Source organism: Streptopelia decaocto, assembly GCF_964273445.1.
Source record: "Streptopelia decaocto genome assembly, chromosome: 2".
NCBI lineage: Eukaryota > Metazoa > Chordata > Aves > Columbiformes > Columbidae > Streptopelia > Streptopelia decaocto.
This window is the reverse complement of record NC_138655.1, coordinates 99240685-99258542: the sequence shown is the minus strand read 5'-3', so window position 1 is coordinate 99258542 and position 17858 is coordinate 99240685. Positions and strand designations below refer to the sequence as shown.

The window sequence follows — 17858 nt, the reverse complement described above, 5'->3', positions numbered from 1 at the left end:
CCGGAGCTGTCTCTGGTCTGCCCGGCGCTGCGCCTCCTCCCCGTTTTCCCCAAAAGATGCCCGTGGTAGCAAGCGTATTCTCCTTGGAGCCGTCCTCCTTTGGGGCGCCGGAAGGACTGAATAGAACTTCAACTGCCGTGGCCGCTTTCATCCTTTTCCTTCCCTCCCCCCGCTTCCCCTGCTCGCCTGAAAAGCGCAAACTTGCGCTGAAATGGCACCTCGGCTTGAATGCGAGTCTAACCAGCCCATTAAATGTGATCAACGTACCGTTTGCATGGAATGAAACCTTTCCCATTCCTGATTGCTCCAAAGGGGAATCACGTCCTGCCTCCCACCTTCCCAATTTTAATTCTCCCAGTGTACACACGCTTGTAATTACTGGTGATTTCGCTAATGCAACCCCGAGCAAAAAGCATGCTGGTACTATGGAGAGGGAAGGCAAAGGAAATACCGTTAATTTAAGGCAATATACATGTGGATTATGCTCGTCCTTTTCTACACCACTCTATAGATATTGCACATTAAGCATCAACCCAAACATCAGCGGCTCGTTTCCTAGTCTGTTTTTTTTTTCCTTGTTCTTTTTTTTTTTTTTTCCTTTTTAATGGATCACCGGGTGATCTGGAAATAAATGATGGATCGCTTCGTGGACCGGCGAAAGGAGGGAAAGTGAGAAGACGACTTGTTAGTCCTGACTCTTACCAAGGAGAATGCTGCCTGACATCACTCCAGCCGGGATTGCTTCTTCTGTAACTCTCTACATTCACCGCAGACCGCTTCACTCGGGGCGGGGGGCGGGGGGGGGACGACACCCGAGTATAATATCAGGTCGGGCCTTTTCCGCACTTGATTCCCCTCCTTCAGGAGAACGGGGCTTCGAAGCGTGATCGTTAATGTCGGTGATCATCATTCGGTTTCTTTTGAAGGAGGCGGAACGGTCTTTTTCTTAACCTATTTTTTTTTTATTTGTTCAGATGACATTCCCTGTTCCGCTCGCCCCCGCCCCCGCGGCGTGCACACACACATACACGCACTCACAACCCTTTTCTTTTCATCATCAGCAAATAAAGATTAGGTGGGCAGATTATAGAAAGCGTTTTCAGTCCTGTGCTGATCCTTATTCCGGAGCCTTTGTGATGATATTGATGATGATGATGGTCAAGTGGACAGTTTGATTTTTGTGTTTGGAGCTAGTTATAAAGAATCAATATTATATCAAGGGGTAACTTTCGTGATAAAGGACTTTAACCACTCCGGCTATTCATCATAAGTCTGTAGCAAGCAGATAGGTCAAAAGAAATTATATTGCACTAAAGAGTGTGTCTTCTTATCTCTCCTATACCAGGGGAATAAGGGACAAGCCGATCGATACAGTAGCTGCTGTATACTTCTTGCAATTATCAATAGCTGATTTCGTCTTTTGAGGCCTGCATCTATTAATACAAACTAATAATAATCGTCTGAGCATATCTGTAGCCAAGGGGATGAAAGTTTTTATAATTGGCGTCACTATTTATATAGCTAGAGTTAGTGAACAATCTTACATTGTTCGTGTGTGGTATGCATATATATACATTTTAATAATAATGTCACTTGTCATTTTCAGAAGGATACAGATTTTTGCAAAGGGGCTAAAAGCACTGCTTTCATATGCACTCTGTATACTTCGTGGAGTATGTGCTAACACACGTTGTAATACAATTACAGTGGTTTAATATATATAGCAGCTACACATCTATATGTGTGCATGACATGTATGTGTGAGTTTAAATGTTTGTTGCCTTGATAATATCCCCACAACTATGTGTATTACAAATATTCCACAGAGTATTTAAAATTGATGGTGAAATTAATGTATCATCTGTTAAATTAAAGAACGGAAGTGGATGGTAATTGGAGTTTGCTAAGTGTGAGCATAAGCTTTTGTGTGTATGAATCATGTTTATTTAGCTCCAAGGGTGGCATGATATTAAATAAAAGGAAAAGTAACTTAAATGCTCAAAACAAAACATTTAGGCACGGTTTTGCTGTAGAGTGGTTCTGTAAATCTTGTGATGGGGCTAGCTGCTTTACCAAAAAAAAAAAAAAAAAAAAAAAAAAAGAAACATCTTTATAATTGACATTTGACATGCTGTTTGGGTTAGGCTGTGGTAGACCAAGCACAGATTTCCCTCTGATGGAAACATTTATCATCGTGATTGCTGCAGAGTGGCAGGTGGTGTTATCAATTACCTCTTCTTACCAATAATAATATTAGTATGGTAATATCTTTGCTCATGTGAGAACGAATTAGCGGTTAGTTGTTGCAGTTTAAACAGAGAAAATTGTGCTGGTTTTAACCCCAGGGTCCTCAGGCAAAAGTCGTCGTGCAGAAAGGGGGTCGGAAGACGCTACTTCAGCTTGCCAGGAAGAGTATAAGATGATAGAAAATAAAGCCCAAATTATTACACGCCCCTTCAAATAAAGTTGCTGAGCAAAATAATAACTATAAAAGACAGTAGATGGATTGCACCAAACGTCAGACCTATCTTATCCGCCTGTTGGTAGGTTTGATGGACTTAAGAACAACCAAGTTGTACATAAGTGTAGACAGAACTACATATACGCTTTTTGTAGAGCCGATCTTGTAGAAAAGCTTTCTGAACGTTTTTATTGACACTGAATAAGGATTAAAAATTAAAACAAACGCGTAACTAGGTGTCCTATCAATGTAAAAAATAAAGTACTATTTGGTAAATAATATTATTAAGCAGGAAGAATAGTAACGTGTCGCTTCTGACGATGAAAGCAACATCGCAAAATTGGAAGACAATTAACAAATTAGAATTAATTACGGAGAGGTAAACTTCTTTTACTCGCCATCACTAGTACAGCATTTTATTCACGGCGAGGGGGACGCGAGCGGACGCGGTTTGCGACGGGAAACGCGTGATTGCCGGCCCCACAGCTGCCGCGCATACGCGCGGTGCCGCGGCTCCCGCTCCTCTGCGCGCTCCTAAGTACGTGGGCGCGCAGACAGTTACGCGGCTAACCGATCTCCACCCCCCATCCCCCTGCCCCGCATGGCCGCGTTTTTCGCAGCCCAACTTCAGCGAATGCATCATCATTATTTTTTCCCCCCTCAAGTCAGGAAGATTAATTAAAAGGTCCGTGGAAAACTTTGCGGTGTAATGGGGAACCGGGAGGGGGGGCAGGCAGGGGCCGGGGAGACACGTTTCACTTCATAACTTTCCACTCGCCTCCCGAGCTCTTTGCACTGTCAAGGTTTTCCACACAGGTCGGATAGAAAGTTTCCCCCGGCGATTTGCACCGGACCCGGCGGTACGTGCCGGCGGTGCCGCAGCCGGAGCTCGGTGGCACGTCCCCGGCGTGGGTGCTCAGCGACCCCCACGCATAGCGGCGAGCTTTCCTCCAAGAGAAAAAGTGTGAAGGAGAGCCGAGTAAGAGGAAAGAAAACCATAATCTTGTAACCCTAGAATATGTTAATGTCAAGAGATACAAATCTGGTAATTATGCCTTTCTTGCCTGTTGTGTTCTCCATTGTTCATTAAACATTAAAGACGGGATTATTTAATTTTCCACTTAAAGATTCTCTCACGTTCCGCAAAATCATATTAATTTTCAATCATTTTATTTTATATAATGGACAAAGTTTTGTTTTTATAATGCTCTCAATGACCTGCCTTTCCTCCCCCTCCCCCACATCGCGCTATAAGAAAGGCACTTTTAAAACGTTCTTCAAGAAATCGCATGCTCCTGGGGAACTACCAGGCACTGAGCAAACAGAAAACGTCAAAGTTTAGGGGAAAAAAAAAATGTTGCCTGAGTAACAGCAACAAATCCTTTTAAAAGATGACTGGTACTACTACAATTGGGAAAAAAAAATGCCTGGGTGAGGTTAAAGTGTGTCCTCTCTTATTCCGGGCAAATGTTTCAGTCACAGGGGGTAGCTGAGCCCCTGCACCCAAAGCAAGTCAGAGAAATGTACCTTTCTGCCGTGGAAGGAGAAGCCCTAGCCCCCGCTCCCCACTCGCGGCAGCGGTGCTGAGTGTTACCTGAACGCGCGCAGACGCTCCCTTTCACCTGCATTCTCCCTACAATATAATGCAGCATATACACACACATAACGTGTTATTCGTGTACGCCGGGTGCAATAAATTCCTACTTCTGACGGGGGGAAAAAAAAGAAAAAAAGAAAAAAAAAACACCTTAATTAATGAAGTCGTCCCCTCACACATCATATTAGAAAATCACGTCAGATTTCAGCCATCACGATCGTCTCCAGGTATTTTAAATGAGACACTCTTTGTGCGACCAAAGTTTCAGCAAGGATGGACGGACGGAGAGAAGATGCATTAGAATTTGTAAGCACCAAACAAGTTTTTTTAATAATGAAGTGGGCAATCACTGCGAAGGGTCTCGTGTAAACACCTCGCTAAACGAAGGACTGAGAAGTATCCTCGTCTAATATCTAAAAGGCATTGATTTGGCGTTTCAGTGTTGTTTCCCTTCAGGGCCGTGCGCTTTTCTAACGAATACCTGCAACACAGAAATCGCTGATGGTTTGCCTGTTAGCAAACTATCCGGAGTGGCTTAAACTGTCGGCTCTAACTTTATTTGATTTGCCTACCAACGTAAAAGCGAGGAATAAACCGAAACCCCAGAGACACGGTATCACAACGCACGAGATAAAGCGAGCTATCAGCAGGGAAAGTTTACACAGAGGAGTTTCCCAAAGAAGACAGGGTTAGTGTGTTTTAAGGACTAGGGCTGGATTACAAGGACCGGGGTGGGGGTATTAGGAGAAAATCCCTTTCACTGATCCCCGGCCCCATACACGGAGCTGCCTGTTGCCGCCCGGCAAGGTGAGCTGCGCCTCCGCGCCCCGGCGACGGCCGGAGCTGGGGCCGCTCTGCCAAGCGCAGCACGGCGCGGGGAACGGGCCGAGCAACGCGCAGGGCCCGGTCTGCAACTAACAGTTTTAAAAAGCATGCAAAAAACCCCCAAAACAAAACAGCGGAGAGGTGGCAGGGGCCGCCGGAGGAGCCTCCCGCCCCCAAACCACACACAGGCACAGAGCCGCGCGCCCGGGCAGTGCGCGCACTGCGTAACCCTGCGCGGTGGCGATCGCCGACTGTGGGGTACATCCTAGCGGCGGGTCCCTGCCATGGGAGACCGGCTGGCCGCACTCCCCGCCCGCCTCAGCAGAGGGGCAGGCTGACAGGGACGGCGGCGGGAAGGGGCAACTCGTGGCGGCAGCCGGGGAGTTGGAGCTGCTGCGCGGCGACGGGGCCGCCCGCCTCCCCGTGGGACGGACGGGGCGGGAGGGGACGCGAGGCGGCGGGACGGGGCGGGGGAGGTTCGGCCCGGCTCCCCGGCAACTTGCAATGCGGTAGAGTGGAGAGCGGGGGGGGAAGGGGGCGGCGGGAGGGAAGCCTCCCCCCCACTCAATTTTACAAAAAAAGGGGGGGCATGGGAGAAAAGCCACTGTTAGGAAAGTGCGTGCAGAGAGGGAGGCTCGGAGGCGGCGGGGAAGTTGATCGGGCTGCGGGGCCGGGGGCAGCCCCGGCGGCAGCCCCGGCAGCGCGGCACGGGAGGCGGAGGAGGAGGAGGAAAGTAGGAGGAGCTGCCGGGTGACCCGCACGGCTCCCAAACTTGAAAGTTTATCTGCCCGAAATCAACAGCGGCCGCGGTGCGCGCACCGTTCCTCGGCGCGGAGCACAGGCATCGACCGGGGAGCCGCCGCGCAGAGAGCACTGCCGGCGCCGCAGCGAGCGAGGCAAGGCAGGCGAGAGGGGGATCACCCCTGCGACAACAACAATAGCCACCCCCCGCCCCCAAAGTCTGCGAGAAGATCGATACTATTTGCTGGAGACCAAGGACTTGCTCATCGGCGCACACACGAGACCGCTGTCATTAGCTAACAGGACACACGACTGAGCCGGGGGGGGGGTGGGGTGGGGGTGGGGTGAGGAGTGTCACAAAAAGTCATTACAACCTGAGAGAGAGAGGGAGAAAGAAAAAAAAACTTCCTACCAATGGACAACAGGAAGTGACCACCACCACCAACGGGGAGTCTCTGCTTGGAGAAAGAAGCTGCAAGACAAAGAAGAAGGAAGGAGAGGTGAAAGACAAAACTGCCCAAGATCTTCTGTATGTGCGTGCGTGCGCTTTGGAGAGAGGAGAGAACAAAAGTCAGCCGTGGAAACAGAGAAAGAGCGACGGAATACGAGACAGGATGGAGGAAGAGCTGAAGACAAGCATGTGAAGATCAAGGGGAAAGAAGAGCAGAGCAACACACACGCACACCGAAAGTAAAGGGAAAAAGAAAAAGCATACACAAAAGTTTCTTTTCCTCTTGGGAAGAAATTACTCTCACGCACAGAGAAATCACACGCCTTTCAGATCAACTTCTGAGGAAAGAGTGACCAAGAGAGAAGAGGACACAGAGTAAAGAAGAAAAAAAAAGCCAGAAAAAAAAAGGCAAAGGGAACAGAAAAAAGCAGAGCAAAAGAAACAGAGAGCCGGGTGGGGGAAGAAAGACAAACAGAAAAGCGAAGATCGTGACCTCCCCCAACAAGTGAACCTTGCACATATGTTGTGTAAAGTGTGTGCAAAACAGAGTCCTCCTGCCTGGTGCGTGTGTGTGTCGCTGCTGCCGCCGCTGCTGCCGCCGCCACCGCGGTCGGTGCCTCTCGCAGGCGGCGCTGCCGGTGCCGGGGAGACGCATCATTTGGCGGAGCTAAGCGGCTAATTGCGGAGCCCCGTTCTTCATTTACATATGCAAGCCTGAGTCCGCTGGAGCCGCGCCAATCCGCGCTCGCCCCCAGCACCATTAATCGCCATGCATTATTCACAATCATAATTACAGAGCCCCATGCGCGCTCCGCGCAGCCGCCCCAGCCCGCCGCGCACACCCCACTGCACCGAGCACACCCCACCCGGCTAATCCCCCACTCGCTCACCCACTCACCCGCTCATTCACTCACTCACAGTTTGGTTGGCTGGTTAGCGTAGCTTTTTTTTTTTTTTTTTTTTTTTGTTGTTGGTTGGTTAGTTGCCTTTTCTGTTGTTGTTTGGTTGGTTTTGCAACTCGCCTTTTATTTGTGAACAGTTATTTCCAGCCCCCCCCCCCCCTTCCCTAGTACCCAATTCCTCCCCCTTTCCACCTCCACGTCGCTGATGCCTCTGCAAAAAGCAGAGTCAAGACGGCTCAGTTAGCAGCATGTCTCGTCGAAAGCAAGCGAAACCCCAGCATCTCAAATCGGACGAAGAGCTACAAGCGGAGGTAGTTTCTGAGCACGGTAAGGACTCCCGGCGCCTCTTCTCTCTCCTTTTGTGAGTGTGTTTCGGATGGAGATAGGTGGATTTATGGTGATGGTGAACATGGGAGCGCAATTACTCTGCAGCGGGAGAATGGGAATTAGAGCAGCTGGGGGAAGAGGCAGCGGAACTGAGAAGTTAGCAGTTTAGCCAAGTTTCTGCAGCCCACCCCCTGACTAACCATCCCTCCCAGCAGCTGCCTCCCGGCCTCCCAAGCGTTTTTATCGCGGCTGGGCTCGGCGGCGGGGCGAGGCCCTCCCTCCCCACTCAGCCGGGCTCGGGCAGCTGCATGAGCGGGCGCCCCGGAGCAGCGCCTACCTCCTTCTCCTCCTCTCTGGTGCGCTCCCTCTCTTTATTTTTTGGGGTACCCCTTTCCCTCCCGGTATCCCCGGTGGAGGCTCGGGGCGGGTAGGAGCCATGTTCCTCTCGTCCCGCTGGCAGGAAAGTTGAGACGGCCGGGCCCGAGGTGCCCTGCCTGGGGTTGCGACAACCAGGGGAGTCCGGCGGGCTGGGGGCTGCCGGGCCCGGGACGCTCTCCCGGGGCAGCGCCATATCGGCCGGTGCCAGGGTCTCCCTCTGTCCCTCACAACCCCCCACCGCCCCGGGCCGCCCGGCACAGGCTGCGGGGGGAGGCGCGTTTGTAGGCAGCTCTCTTGTGCGCTGGGCTGCCCGGACCGCTCCCCCTGTTTGCCCCGGCAGCTGCCGGGGATCGGGGGACCGTCGCTTGGTGGCAGGCAGGGGACCCCGGTAGGAGCGGGCAGGGCCGCTCGGGTGCGCGGGGGCAGCGGAGTTGATTTAATGTTTTCGATAAGGTTGAGCAGTACATTTCGCCTCCCTCCCTGCGCTGCCATCGTCCCTTCGCCTCCTGGCTCTGCTGCGACTGTAATTATTATCAGTGGTGGGTGACACGGAGTGCCACCACCGCCACCGGCCCCTGTTGTGCCGGCTGCAGGCAGCGGGGAAGGGTGATTTTCTCGCCCATCCGCCATTCTTCGCTTCTTCCTCACACGCAGGCACACGAACACTTTTATACATCTGGGCTGCCCAGGCTGCTAGTGAACAAGTGCCCGAAGCTGGAAGGATTTGGGCTATAATCACTACTTATTTCCACTCCGCTGTAATTTTTTCGAGAAGAGGGCTGCAGAGCTTTTTTTCTTCCTTTATTTTTTTAATTTCAGTTTTGATTTCTTTAGTAGTCATTGGCATTGCAGCATGCCAAGGCATGCCACAGCCCATGCTTACTCTTCCTGGGCTAAGTTAAGGGCTTCCACTTAAAAGTTTTTCTTTTCCTCTATGCGTAGAGCCTACTGCTTTCTTAGTTTCTTTTATAACGTAGTGGGAGCCCCAGTGTTTTCTGCTTTCGGTGTAGGCCCCTTGCTCCACTGCTTCATCTCCCCCTGTTCCTTCAAAAAGAAAAAAAGTCATTCTCCTACTTCGAAACTATAATGACTCTTAAGTTTCATCTATGGGGAGAGAAAGGCAGCAAAGTTGAAGCCTGAGGAAGATTTTGACTATTGTATCTGAACTTTATAGCCCTGAAGCTTAAGGCAGCATTAATCCACTTCATCAGGTTAAAATATCTGTCAGACTGGCAAAATGTTAAGCCTCCTGCTCCTTCCCGGGGTATTTGGGGAGCCAGGGAGCGAGTCCCACACTGTTCGGGGCTGCTAAGGGGGTTACTGCCACTGCTGCAGGAAAACCCACTTAGATGTTGACAATAACAGACACACAGAGAAATGCTTCCTTCTGACACAGCAGAGGAGCAAAGCAGTGCATTTTCAAAATTTAATCTTCTTCCTTAGGAAACAATGGTCATGTGAAAGAATTACTATAGGCAAGCAGATGAGAATTAGTGTTTTATTCCATAAACAAGATTTGTTGAGCCCAGTCTCTGCTTGAGTGGGTTCTAGGTCTAAGAATTTATCACTGGCATTATAAACTTTTACATGCTCTGAATCTATTTCAATACAGAAAAATAAAACCCCACTGCTTCATTATGACACTCCTGGTGAGTTAATAAATTGAAAAAAATTGTTAAACCAGGTTTTTGTTTTGTTTTGTGAATCTTATCTATGTAGCCATGTCACCCGAGATTAGAACAAGAGATATGCTAAAAAGAAACGCTTGCATATGGTGGGTAGATTAAGGACAAAGAATCTTTTTGTCATGGAAATGGTTTTTTTCTTTTTTCTTTTTTTTCCCCTTTTTTGGGGGGTTTTGTTTTGTTTACTTCATCACATAGAATTTCTCACACTTGGTTTGTTTTGTATTGCCCTCAATGACTACATGATCAAATGAATGGATTTATTTCTGCCGAATGAGAAAGACAGTCTTTCCATCAAAAGGACTACATTGCATCCCAGTGAGGAATTTTAAAGCGTTATTATTGTAGTCCCTGAATAGCACAAAATCGGCTTTCACAGCAGCCCTAAAATGCAACAATGTAAATACTTTTCAGCCTTATAAGGCTGTTATCAAAATGTGCTATGTTTAATTTTATTAAAACATATTTTAATTAATAGATTGAAACCCTTCATAGTTAACAACTAACAAGCTGAAGTAGTGGTGTTGGTGGAGACAGGATACACGAGTAGAGGGCTATCTAGTGCACATTAATGTAATGTAAATCGTTTACACATTATATTAGGAAGGCTAATGATTGCTATACTGAAAGCAATTTTATAGGCCAGATATAATGAGCACTCAGAATCTCGTGAATTAAAACACTTCTTGTTAAGTCAGTGTTCTTCATCTCTGTTCACAGCTGTAATCAAGATATTGCTAAAGTTCCTGAGTATATTTTGCAACAGACCAAAAATAGTTTGCACAGAGCAAGAAAATTTGTTGTTTTTAAAAAGCAAACTGCTAAGCAGTATTATTTGATACATGTAACCTTTTCACTAATTTGGCTGTTTATCTTCAAAGGTGGAAGTTGTTGTTAACATAAGATTAAGCAAATGAAGCTTGTTATTTATTTAATGAAATCATGTTTAATATCAACTCAAACTGGATTTTATTAAGTGAGGCATTTAAAAATGAATGTCCCCTAAACATAATCCTTGGAGTGAAGGGCCATTCATAGTAGCCGAGAGGAGCCTGGCAGTTTCGGGAGCAGAATGGAAGATCAACATTAGGCCTGATTTTAAGGTGACTGGTCTCACCATAACTTTTGTGTTAGTATTGCCACAGAAGTTTAGAATCAGAACAAATAATTTTATAGCCAGTTTGGACTACAGCATAACACAACCGCATTCAAACAGGGCAATGTCATGATGGTGAGAAACTGTTGGAAAAATGAAGATAATTAACAATGCCATTAACTACAGATTTACACTCAAAATCGTTTGAAATTATTTGTCAAAAGTGAAATGCTAAAAATATATTTTTAAATTATTTTGAAAGGAAGTGTTAACAAACAGCTGATGATGATAAATTACTTGAATAATTGCACTGTAGAAGACTAAGCAAAAGATACCTATTAAAATAAAACACTTTCAGGTGACGAAATTAGAAGATATGATGGAAATAATTTTAAAACACCAGAAGGACTCAAATGACTGCCTGTAGAATACAACAATCTCAGTTTCTCAGTAAATGTCAAGCATTGTAATAGGTGGAATTACATTTCTAATACGTTTGCCTAATTCAACAGATTACAAATGAATCAGAATTATAGATACAATGCACATGCTTCAGCTCCAATTAATTTTTATATTAAACCACAGAAGTAGCATTTGTATTTTTAAGGTTCGGATAATAAAAGGATTTTTTTTGCAATGCTGAAAGGTGGTTCTTATTATGTGCAAGTGAGGTTCCGGTAAGGGTGATGACAAACGATGCTTTGGACTTTTTCATGCGAAGTTTCTGTCAAGGATGTATCGTCGTTTTGTCTGAGGTGGAAGGGATACCTTCTAGTGAACTGTGTAATGACAGTATTCTAATGTGCTTTTTTGCAGTCATTGTTAAAAATATTTGACCCGTTTTTTCCCCCCACTCTTCAATACATACAACATACTCTAAGCTAATGGATCTTTTTCATCCTGGTAAAGTGGGATTGGGCTGTGAGGTTTTGAGCAGTTGATGGCTGCGCTTGCTATTCTTTTGGAGTATGTGCACAGGCTACTTCGCTACAGCAACGACACAGTTCACTATGGAGCAGCCAGCTTCCTGTGAGTGTGTTCACTCTATCTGTATATACAGATGGTAAAACACATTTTGGAGGGACATTCCTACGTACAAAACCGAGGTTATTCCATATCAGTTAGCCTGTAAAACTTGAGAAGTCACAAGCAGCTGTCAGTAAACATAAAACTTGGGTGAATTTTGCAAATGTTTGTTCTGAGGCAACTGTAAGAGAAGGCATTTTGTTTTGAAAAATAAAGGTCGAATAAGTATTGCTATAAATTCTGCCTTTGATAGCAAACAGTAATTGAAACTGTATATAGAAGTCCTGGTATTATGGTAGGGATTTAACATTCAAACTGTGTAACATCTGTGTATATTTTTTAAAATACTCTGTTTTGAACTGTGTTAGCAATAGGAAAATAGTTGGAATAATAAGGAAAGTAAAACAGTCAGCCAGTTTGGTGATGTATGTATAACAATGAAAGTAGACAAAACTGGGTCAGATCTTATCTGGTGGTGCTGATCTTGAGGAAGTCTTACGATCTCCTCATGTAGACATTAAGGTTCTTTTTTCAGAGTGGGAGGGAGGAAATTTTGAAAGGTGTTGGTTTAAATTCTGTGTAATTAAGCTAGGAATATGCATACATTTCGCAGTTGGAAATTACTTCTCCTTGCCTAAGAAAGAGGAAGAGCTACAATTAAAAAACGGGTGGCATTTAAAAAAAAGAGTAAAAATAAAGTAATTAATAACGAGTATTAGTGCCATTTCTGAAAAATAGTATGAGCCCTGCAAAGATTTTCTGAGTATCTTTCCTTCATTTGATTTGTTGACTGCCAAGCCAGGACAAGCATATCTGTTGACTATCCATCAGTTGGGGCATGAGTCAATTACTTTTGCTGATAATAAACCAGGTCTGGCATGACATTAAAATAGTTAAGTACTGACACATTTTCCAAAATAAAGCATGTAAAAATAATTTATTTTGTAATACTGCATTTGTAAAGCGAGAGCAATTTGCTGTATTTTTTTTCAGAGGAAGCATGAGTAAATCTAGTTCCAGCAGTAAATTTTTATTGAATTGTACATTTCAATGTAAAGGGCCAAAGTCCTGTTTCCTTTGCTCTCTTAAAATTACCCACTAAATGTAGTGACGATTTTCCATTAATTAAAAAAAAGGGAATTGAGGCCAGAGTATACTTTTAGGAGCTGGTTGTTATAGTGTTGTTGGACATAGAGTGCATTTCTTTTAACAAGGAAAACCCTCTTCAAAATTGAGGAAGCCAGAAAAATAATTGTTTAAAATGGTGATAGAAAACCATAACAAAACACATTTTTAAATGTGTTTCTTTTTAGCTGAAAAGTGAAAAGATAGTGGACAAAAGAGTGGGGTCTTTAGTGTTTCCTTGCCGTAGTCAGGGTGAGCACATTTGAACAACATTTACTATGGGGTAAATTGAATCTTTAAAAAGAGTCCTTCCAAAACTCTTATTGCCAGTCTCTAAAACTGATTCTCCACCACTCCCCCCCCAGATTTGGACCCTATCCCTGGCTGAAAAGGAAACCCCCAAAAATTTCCAAACTTTCGACACAGCGAGGGAGGTACACCAAAATACTCGGGAAGGCTGCTGACCTTCTCCAGCAGCCCCCAGCCAGCCAGCCAGGGCAGGTGCAGGGGGCACGGGTGGGTGCTGCCTGTGTGGGTGCTGCCCCGCGGGTGCAGGAGCTCAGCCTGCAGCTGGGGAGGAGAAGGTGGGCTCAGGGAGTGCCCGACAGCTTCCCCAGGCCTCTCCCCGAGGGTGGGTAGTTAGGAGTGCTCTGACAAGGCTTGCTGATTTAACCTTTGCCTGCTTTGCCTTGCCAGGGGTGGCCACTGGATGTCAAGCTCATAATACAATTAGTACATCTGTGCAGTTGACCTTGGCAGCACGGCTTACCACTGTTCTGTTAAGTGTTAACACTGAATTTGAGTGTTAACTAGAGATCCCTCTGAGTTTGCTACATGCTGTACAGCTTATCAAATGCCCATCTAGTTCAGCACAAGTGTTTACAGTTCTTAAAGAAGGAAAAGGTTCCCTTTTGTGAAGCCCAGCATCTTGAGCTGCTTAATTAACCCTGCAGGTGCTGCAGTATTTTTTGTTTCAGTTAATCAAAACTGACTCACTATTCAGGGTTTCAGGAGATCCTTTCTACTGGTGCTGTTTGATAATTTTATGTTATGATTTTGTTGATGTACTAATGTCCCCAAAGCTGGAAATGACGGAAGCTGATGGATTTGTTTAGATCTTTATGTGCATTGCTATCTTTTGCAATACCGCAGTATGGAGAATGGTAAATGAGCAAAATGACTGAGCTGCACAAATGGCATCAAATCACTCTGAGTTTGCTCTTTCAGGCACTCCTGCATGTGAGTAATTTTGCTCAAAGGAGTAGTGCTATTGAGTTTGGTACTTGTAAGTTTGGTTTTGAGATACCTAGGAGGTGCAGGATTGGATCCTCACATTGTCTTCTCATAATGTGAGCCTCCAGATACAAATTTGTCAGTATTTCTGTGGTTGTTTAGAGAGTGGCTGGCTGCATTCTGCAGGGTTTTAGATTTACATAGTTTAAGATGTAGTTAATTATATACTTTTCAAAATAAGAAAGCTATGCTGAATCTAGTGTTCTGCTTCTAGTTTATTTGGTTTGGCTTGGGTTTTTTAATGTCTTATTCATATCAGCTATGTTAGAAGTATTGACCTTGATTTTTTCTTTTTTTTTAGGATTCCTAATAAAACTTGATGCATTCAAAATAAACTTAGTTCCTACAAACATCAGTATATTTGTACAGAAGTTCTACACAAGTTGAAATTAATGTATACATGCCATAATAGCCAACCGAATAGCTGTTTATGTGATTTTGAAAAACATAACACAGGTCTTATTTAATATGATATTTTGCACAAATATTCCAGACAATTTGTGAAGTTTGCGTCTGTTCCACATCTGCGTACACATAGAAGGGCGCCAGTGTTTGAGATATCAAAGTGCTTCACTGCACAGATTAGAAACTGCAAATGTTTTTAACAGAATACAGTTAGTGCCTGTGCCACAGGTGGCTGTTACTTAACAAATTCTGAGATTCAGGCTACTGAATAGATCACACCGAGTGTGCCAGGTCAGTATGGGTTTTTGCATAGCAAGAGTGCCCTCCACTGTTCAAATCCATACTAACAGCTTTTGTGGTCTGAGAAAAAGAACAGAAAATTTTTCTATTGAGTCTGGAATTTCTTCTACATTGTTAAACACAGTAGGGGTCTCTATTTGTCTCCTCCTGTTTCACAGCTTGGGCTCAGTATGTGATAATTCATCTTTCTTTATGGGATTCAAAGCTATCATAAAGAGTTAAAAAGAATTAATTTGCAATGAAATCAACGTGTTCTAACAACTTAAAAAAACTTTCTTTAAAAGCTCTGTCAATTGTAAGAGATGATAAAGCTAAGGAAAAAGTAATACTGTTCTTCTAAATGATCAATACGTTGTTAACAAGGCTACTGTTTCCAAATTACTATAATTTTGAAAACAAATTTGTGGGGTTTTTAAAAAACATATTTTCTTTATTTAATTGTGCTTGGGGAAAAATAAGTTTGTGTATTATGATGGTAGGAGTAGTAAATAATTGTCCTGAATCAGTGCACTATGATCAGAGTTGTATTTATAATATTGCTTGTTTAAACATACAGAAGTGCTGTGAGCAGCACTATGAAATTATTATTAGATTTGCATGTGAGAACATTTTATACGTCTTCATAGTTCGCAGACATTTTATTAACAAATGCAGTTTTTTCTGAAACTTCTTCACAGTTCGTACACTGCATCTCAGTGAAAGATCCATGTTTTTTCTTCCTTCCTGAAATTCCTACATTTAGAAAATAATAGTTTTCAATTATGCGGCCCTGAGTGTAGAAAAAATAGCCATGCATACAGCGCTTTTCTATGCTTTCATTTGTGTAATTGCATATAGTCTAAAAAAAAAGCTTCGGAAAATATTTTACTCGCACATTGGTAGGATTCCTTTGCAAGACACGTTTCTTTGTATGCTTCAGGAAGGTATCGGCAATTTGAAATAGGTGGAAGCCTAGAAAATGCTTGTTCTCTTACCTATTTTTATCCAGGTGTCTTATGAGTCACACATAATTTGAGGATTCTGTGATACAGAGTAACAAAATATAAGAAAACACTGAATTGTCAGAGAAAATTTGATTGTAATTGTCCTTCTTTAATAGAATTGAAAAGGTGCTTTTCAGATAATCTACATATATGGAACTAGAAGTGATTTGAGACAAAATCAAAATATTTTGGAGCAAAGATCAAACACAGAGGAGTCGGTTGGGGCTTTTTTCCAGACCGTAAGCATTTAGTCCCAAGAAAGGGGGCATTTAATAAACAGCATATGCTTTCAGAATTAACCTGATTAGACTGAGATGTTTTATTTCAGTCTGTTTCACAAAAGTAGATGGCAGCGTTTTTGAAGCATCCAGTCATTATATTTTCCCTTGCACATCATGCAAGAGGCTTTCCCTGCATGTGGTGCAGAGAGACATATGCCCGCAATAAAAATTCAGAACTAGTAGAGCCAGGTTTACAAATCCTGTGTGCATGTAGTCAGCAGCTGTGGCATTTTTTTCTCAACTCTGCACATGGTCTGAGGGTGACTGAAGGATCCACGGCACCTTTCCAGCCCTCTCCCTTCCTCTTGGACAGCCAGAAAGCAGGCCAGCGCCATCCTCCCCACAGCCACACATTGCTCCAGCCTGGAAAGCCTTTGGTGGGTGTGCTTGGTGAGGGTGGCAGAGCAAAGCCTCCTGCTGCCAGCCCCTTGCACCCCGCTCTTAGTCAGCAGAGCACCTGGGTGGCTTCTGGTATTGCTATCCAAAAGTGACTTACTCAAAATCCCTTCATTGGAATTTTTGCGGGCTAGTTTTAGGGCCAGACCCCAGCGATGTGAAGTGCTGTTGCTGTGCAGGAGCCAGCACAGCTCTGCGGGTTGGTACCTGCTCAGGAGCTCGCCTCGGGTACCATTTGAGAGATGCTGCCTGCAATTTTTCACCTGTTTTCATAGGGTAAGCTTTATGTGCTGTAATTCATCTTGCATCCCATAGCAGCTTCAGATGAGTCTGTTAGCCGTTAAGACTGCTAATGAGAGAAAGAAAATAACTGAGAGGTTATTAGTGACTGCTTGACAAAACTCTCATTCAACACCTTTTGTCTAAGTAAGAACTGCAAAATTCAAGCCATGGCTATAAGATTAAGCAAGTGCTCGATTAATTCCTCCAAAGTCCTTGAAAATTTTCACTGCACCATATCGTCATTGTAATAATAAAAAATATTGTTTCTCCTCAGGAAAAATAAAACAAAAAGATTAAATTTTTCAGTACCTAATGGATTTAATTGCTTTATAATACAGTAGAAAATGAAAGCAAGCTGTAAAACATAAGGAAACATGGAAAAATGCTTCGTTTTCCTGTAATAGGTATAAGCTGTAACTAGAACCAAAAATTAACTTCTGGCTTAATATTTTAACATTTCAAATTTTAATACCTGGAGTAATGATAAAATTTTGGTATTGCTTTCTGTCCTTCATAAAGTGATTGAGTTTTAACAAACAACAAAAATACCCTATTATGTGGAGTCATATGCTTCTGAGCTTTATTCCCTGTTGAAGTCGGTGAGGACTTACACTTCAAAAGCAACAATATAGTACCTCAGTCCTTTCATATCAATAAGTACTACTGAAAAGGATGTTAAAAACCTAATTTGTGAAATACTAGGGCAACGTCCATTTCTCCAATGCGCGCGCGCGCACACACACACACAGATATATATATATATATATATCAGTCATTATTTTCATTTCCCCTGGAGTGCTTGATTGGGGCAAGACCACAAAGATTGCTCTTTGCATGACTAGTTCATACTCTTTCAATTCTGTTAATTTCAGTGATGTTTCTGATGTGCGTAAAGGTTGCTCATTTGAGTAGGGGTTGTTGGATTGTGCCTATAGTCTGTCATTCTCTGAAGCAGCTTAGTAGCCTCAGTGTGCTGTGCAGGGCATGTGCTGTCGTCTGTGGCAAAGCAGCATTTATTTCAGTGCCATCTGTGTCACCTGCTTCCTTACCAGTCCAAGAAAGTGCAGCTTTGAGAGAGATTTAACTTGTATGATTTCTTAAGAAATGCCAAAATAATGTATCCTAAATTGAAAATACTGTGGTGAGGTTCTTTGTATGTCTACTTTGAAATTGATTTGGGGAAATAAAAAAAACCCTAATGACTCTCTAGCATTGTTCTCTAAAATATTTTTCAAAAGCAGTCCTTGAATATTTTGAAACAGGTGGTGAGATGTACGTACTTGGGTCGGTCATCTGAAAAGTAT

General features: G+C 44.0%; 1 protein-coding gene across 2 annotated transcripts in view; it reads left to right on the top strand.

Moving 5' to 3' along the window:
* Positions 1–7225: 7225 nt before the first annotated feature.
* SALL3 (spalt like transcription factor 3) overlaps positions 7226–17858 on the top strand; it is a gene marked incomplete at both ends in the record, with an annotated part of 19561 nt that continues 8928 nt past the window's right edge. For both annotated transcript variants that reach the window (XM_082045563.1, XM_082045562.1), the window contains one exon: positions 7226–7304. In XM_082045563.1, the coding sequence (XP_081901689.1) occupies positions 7226–7304 (79 nt within the window). The remainder of the gene's footprint in view (positions 7305–17858) is intronic.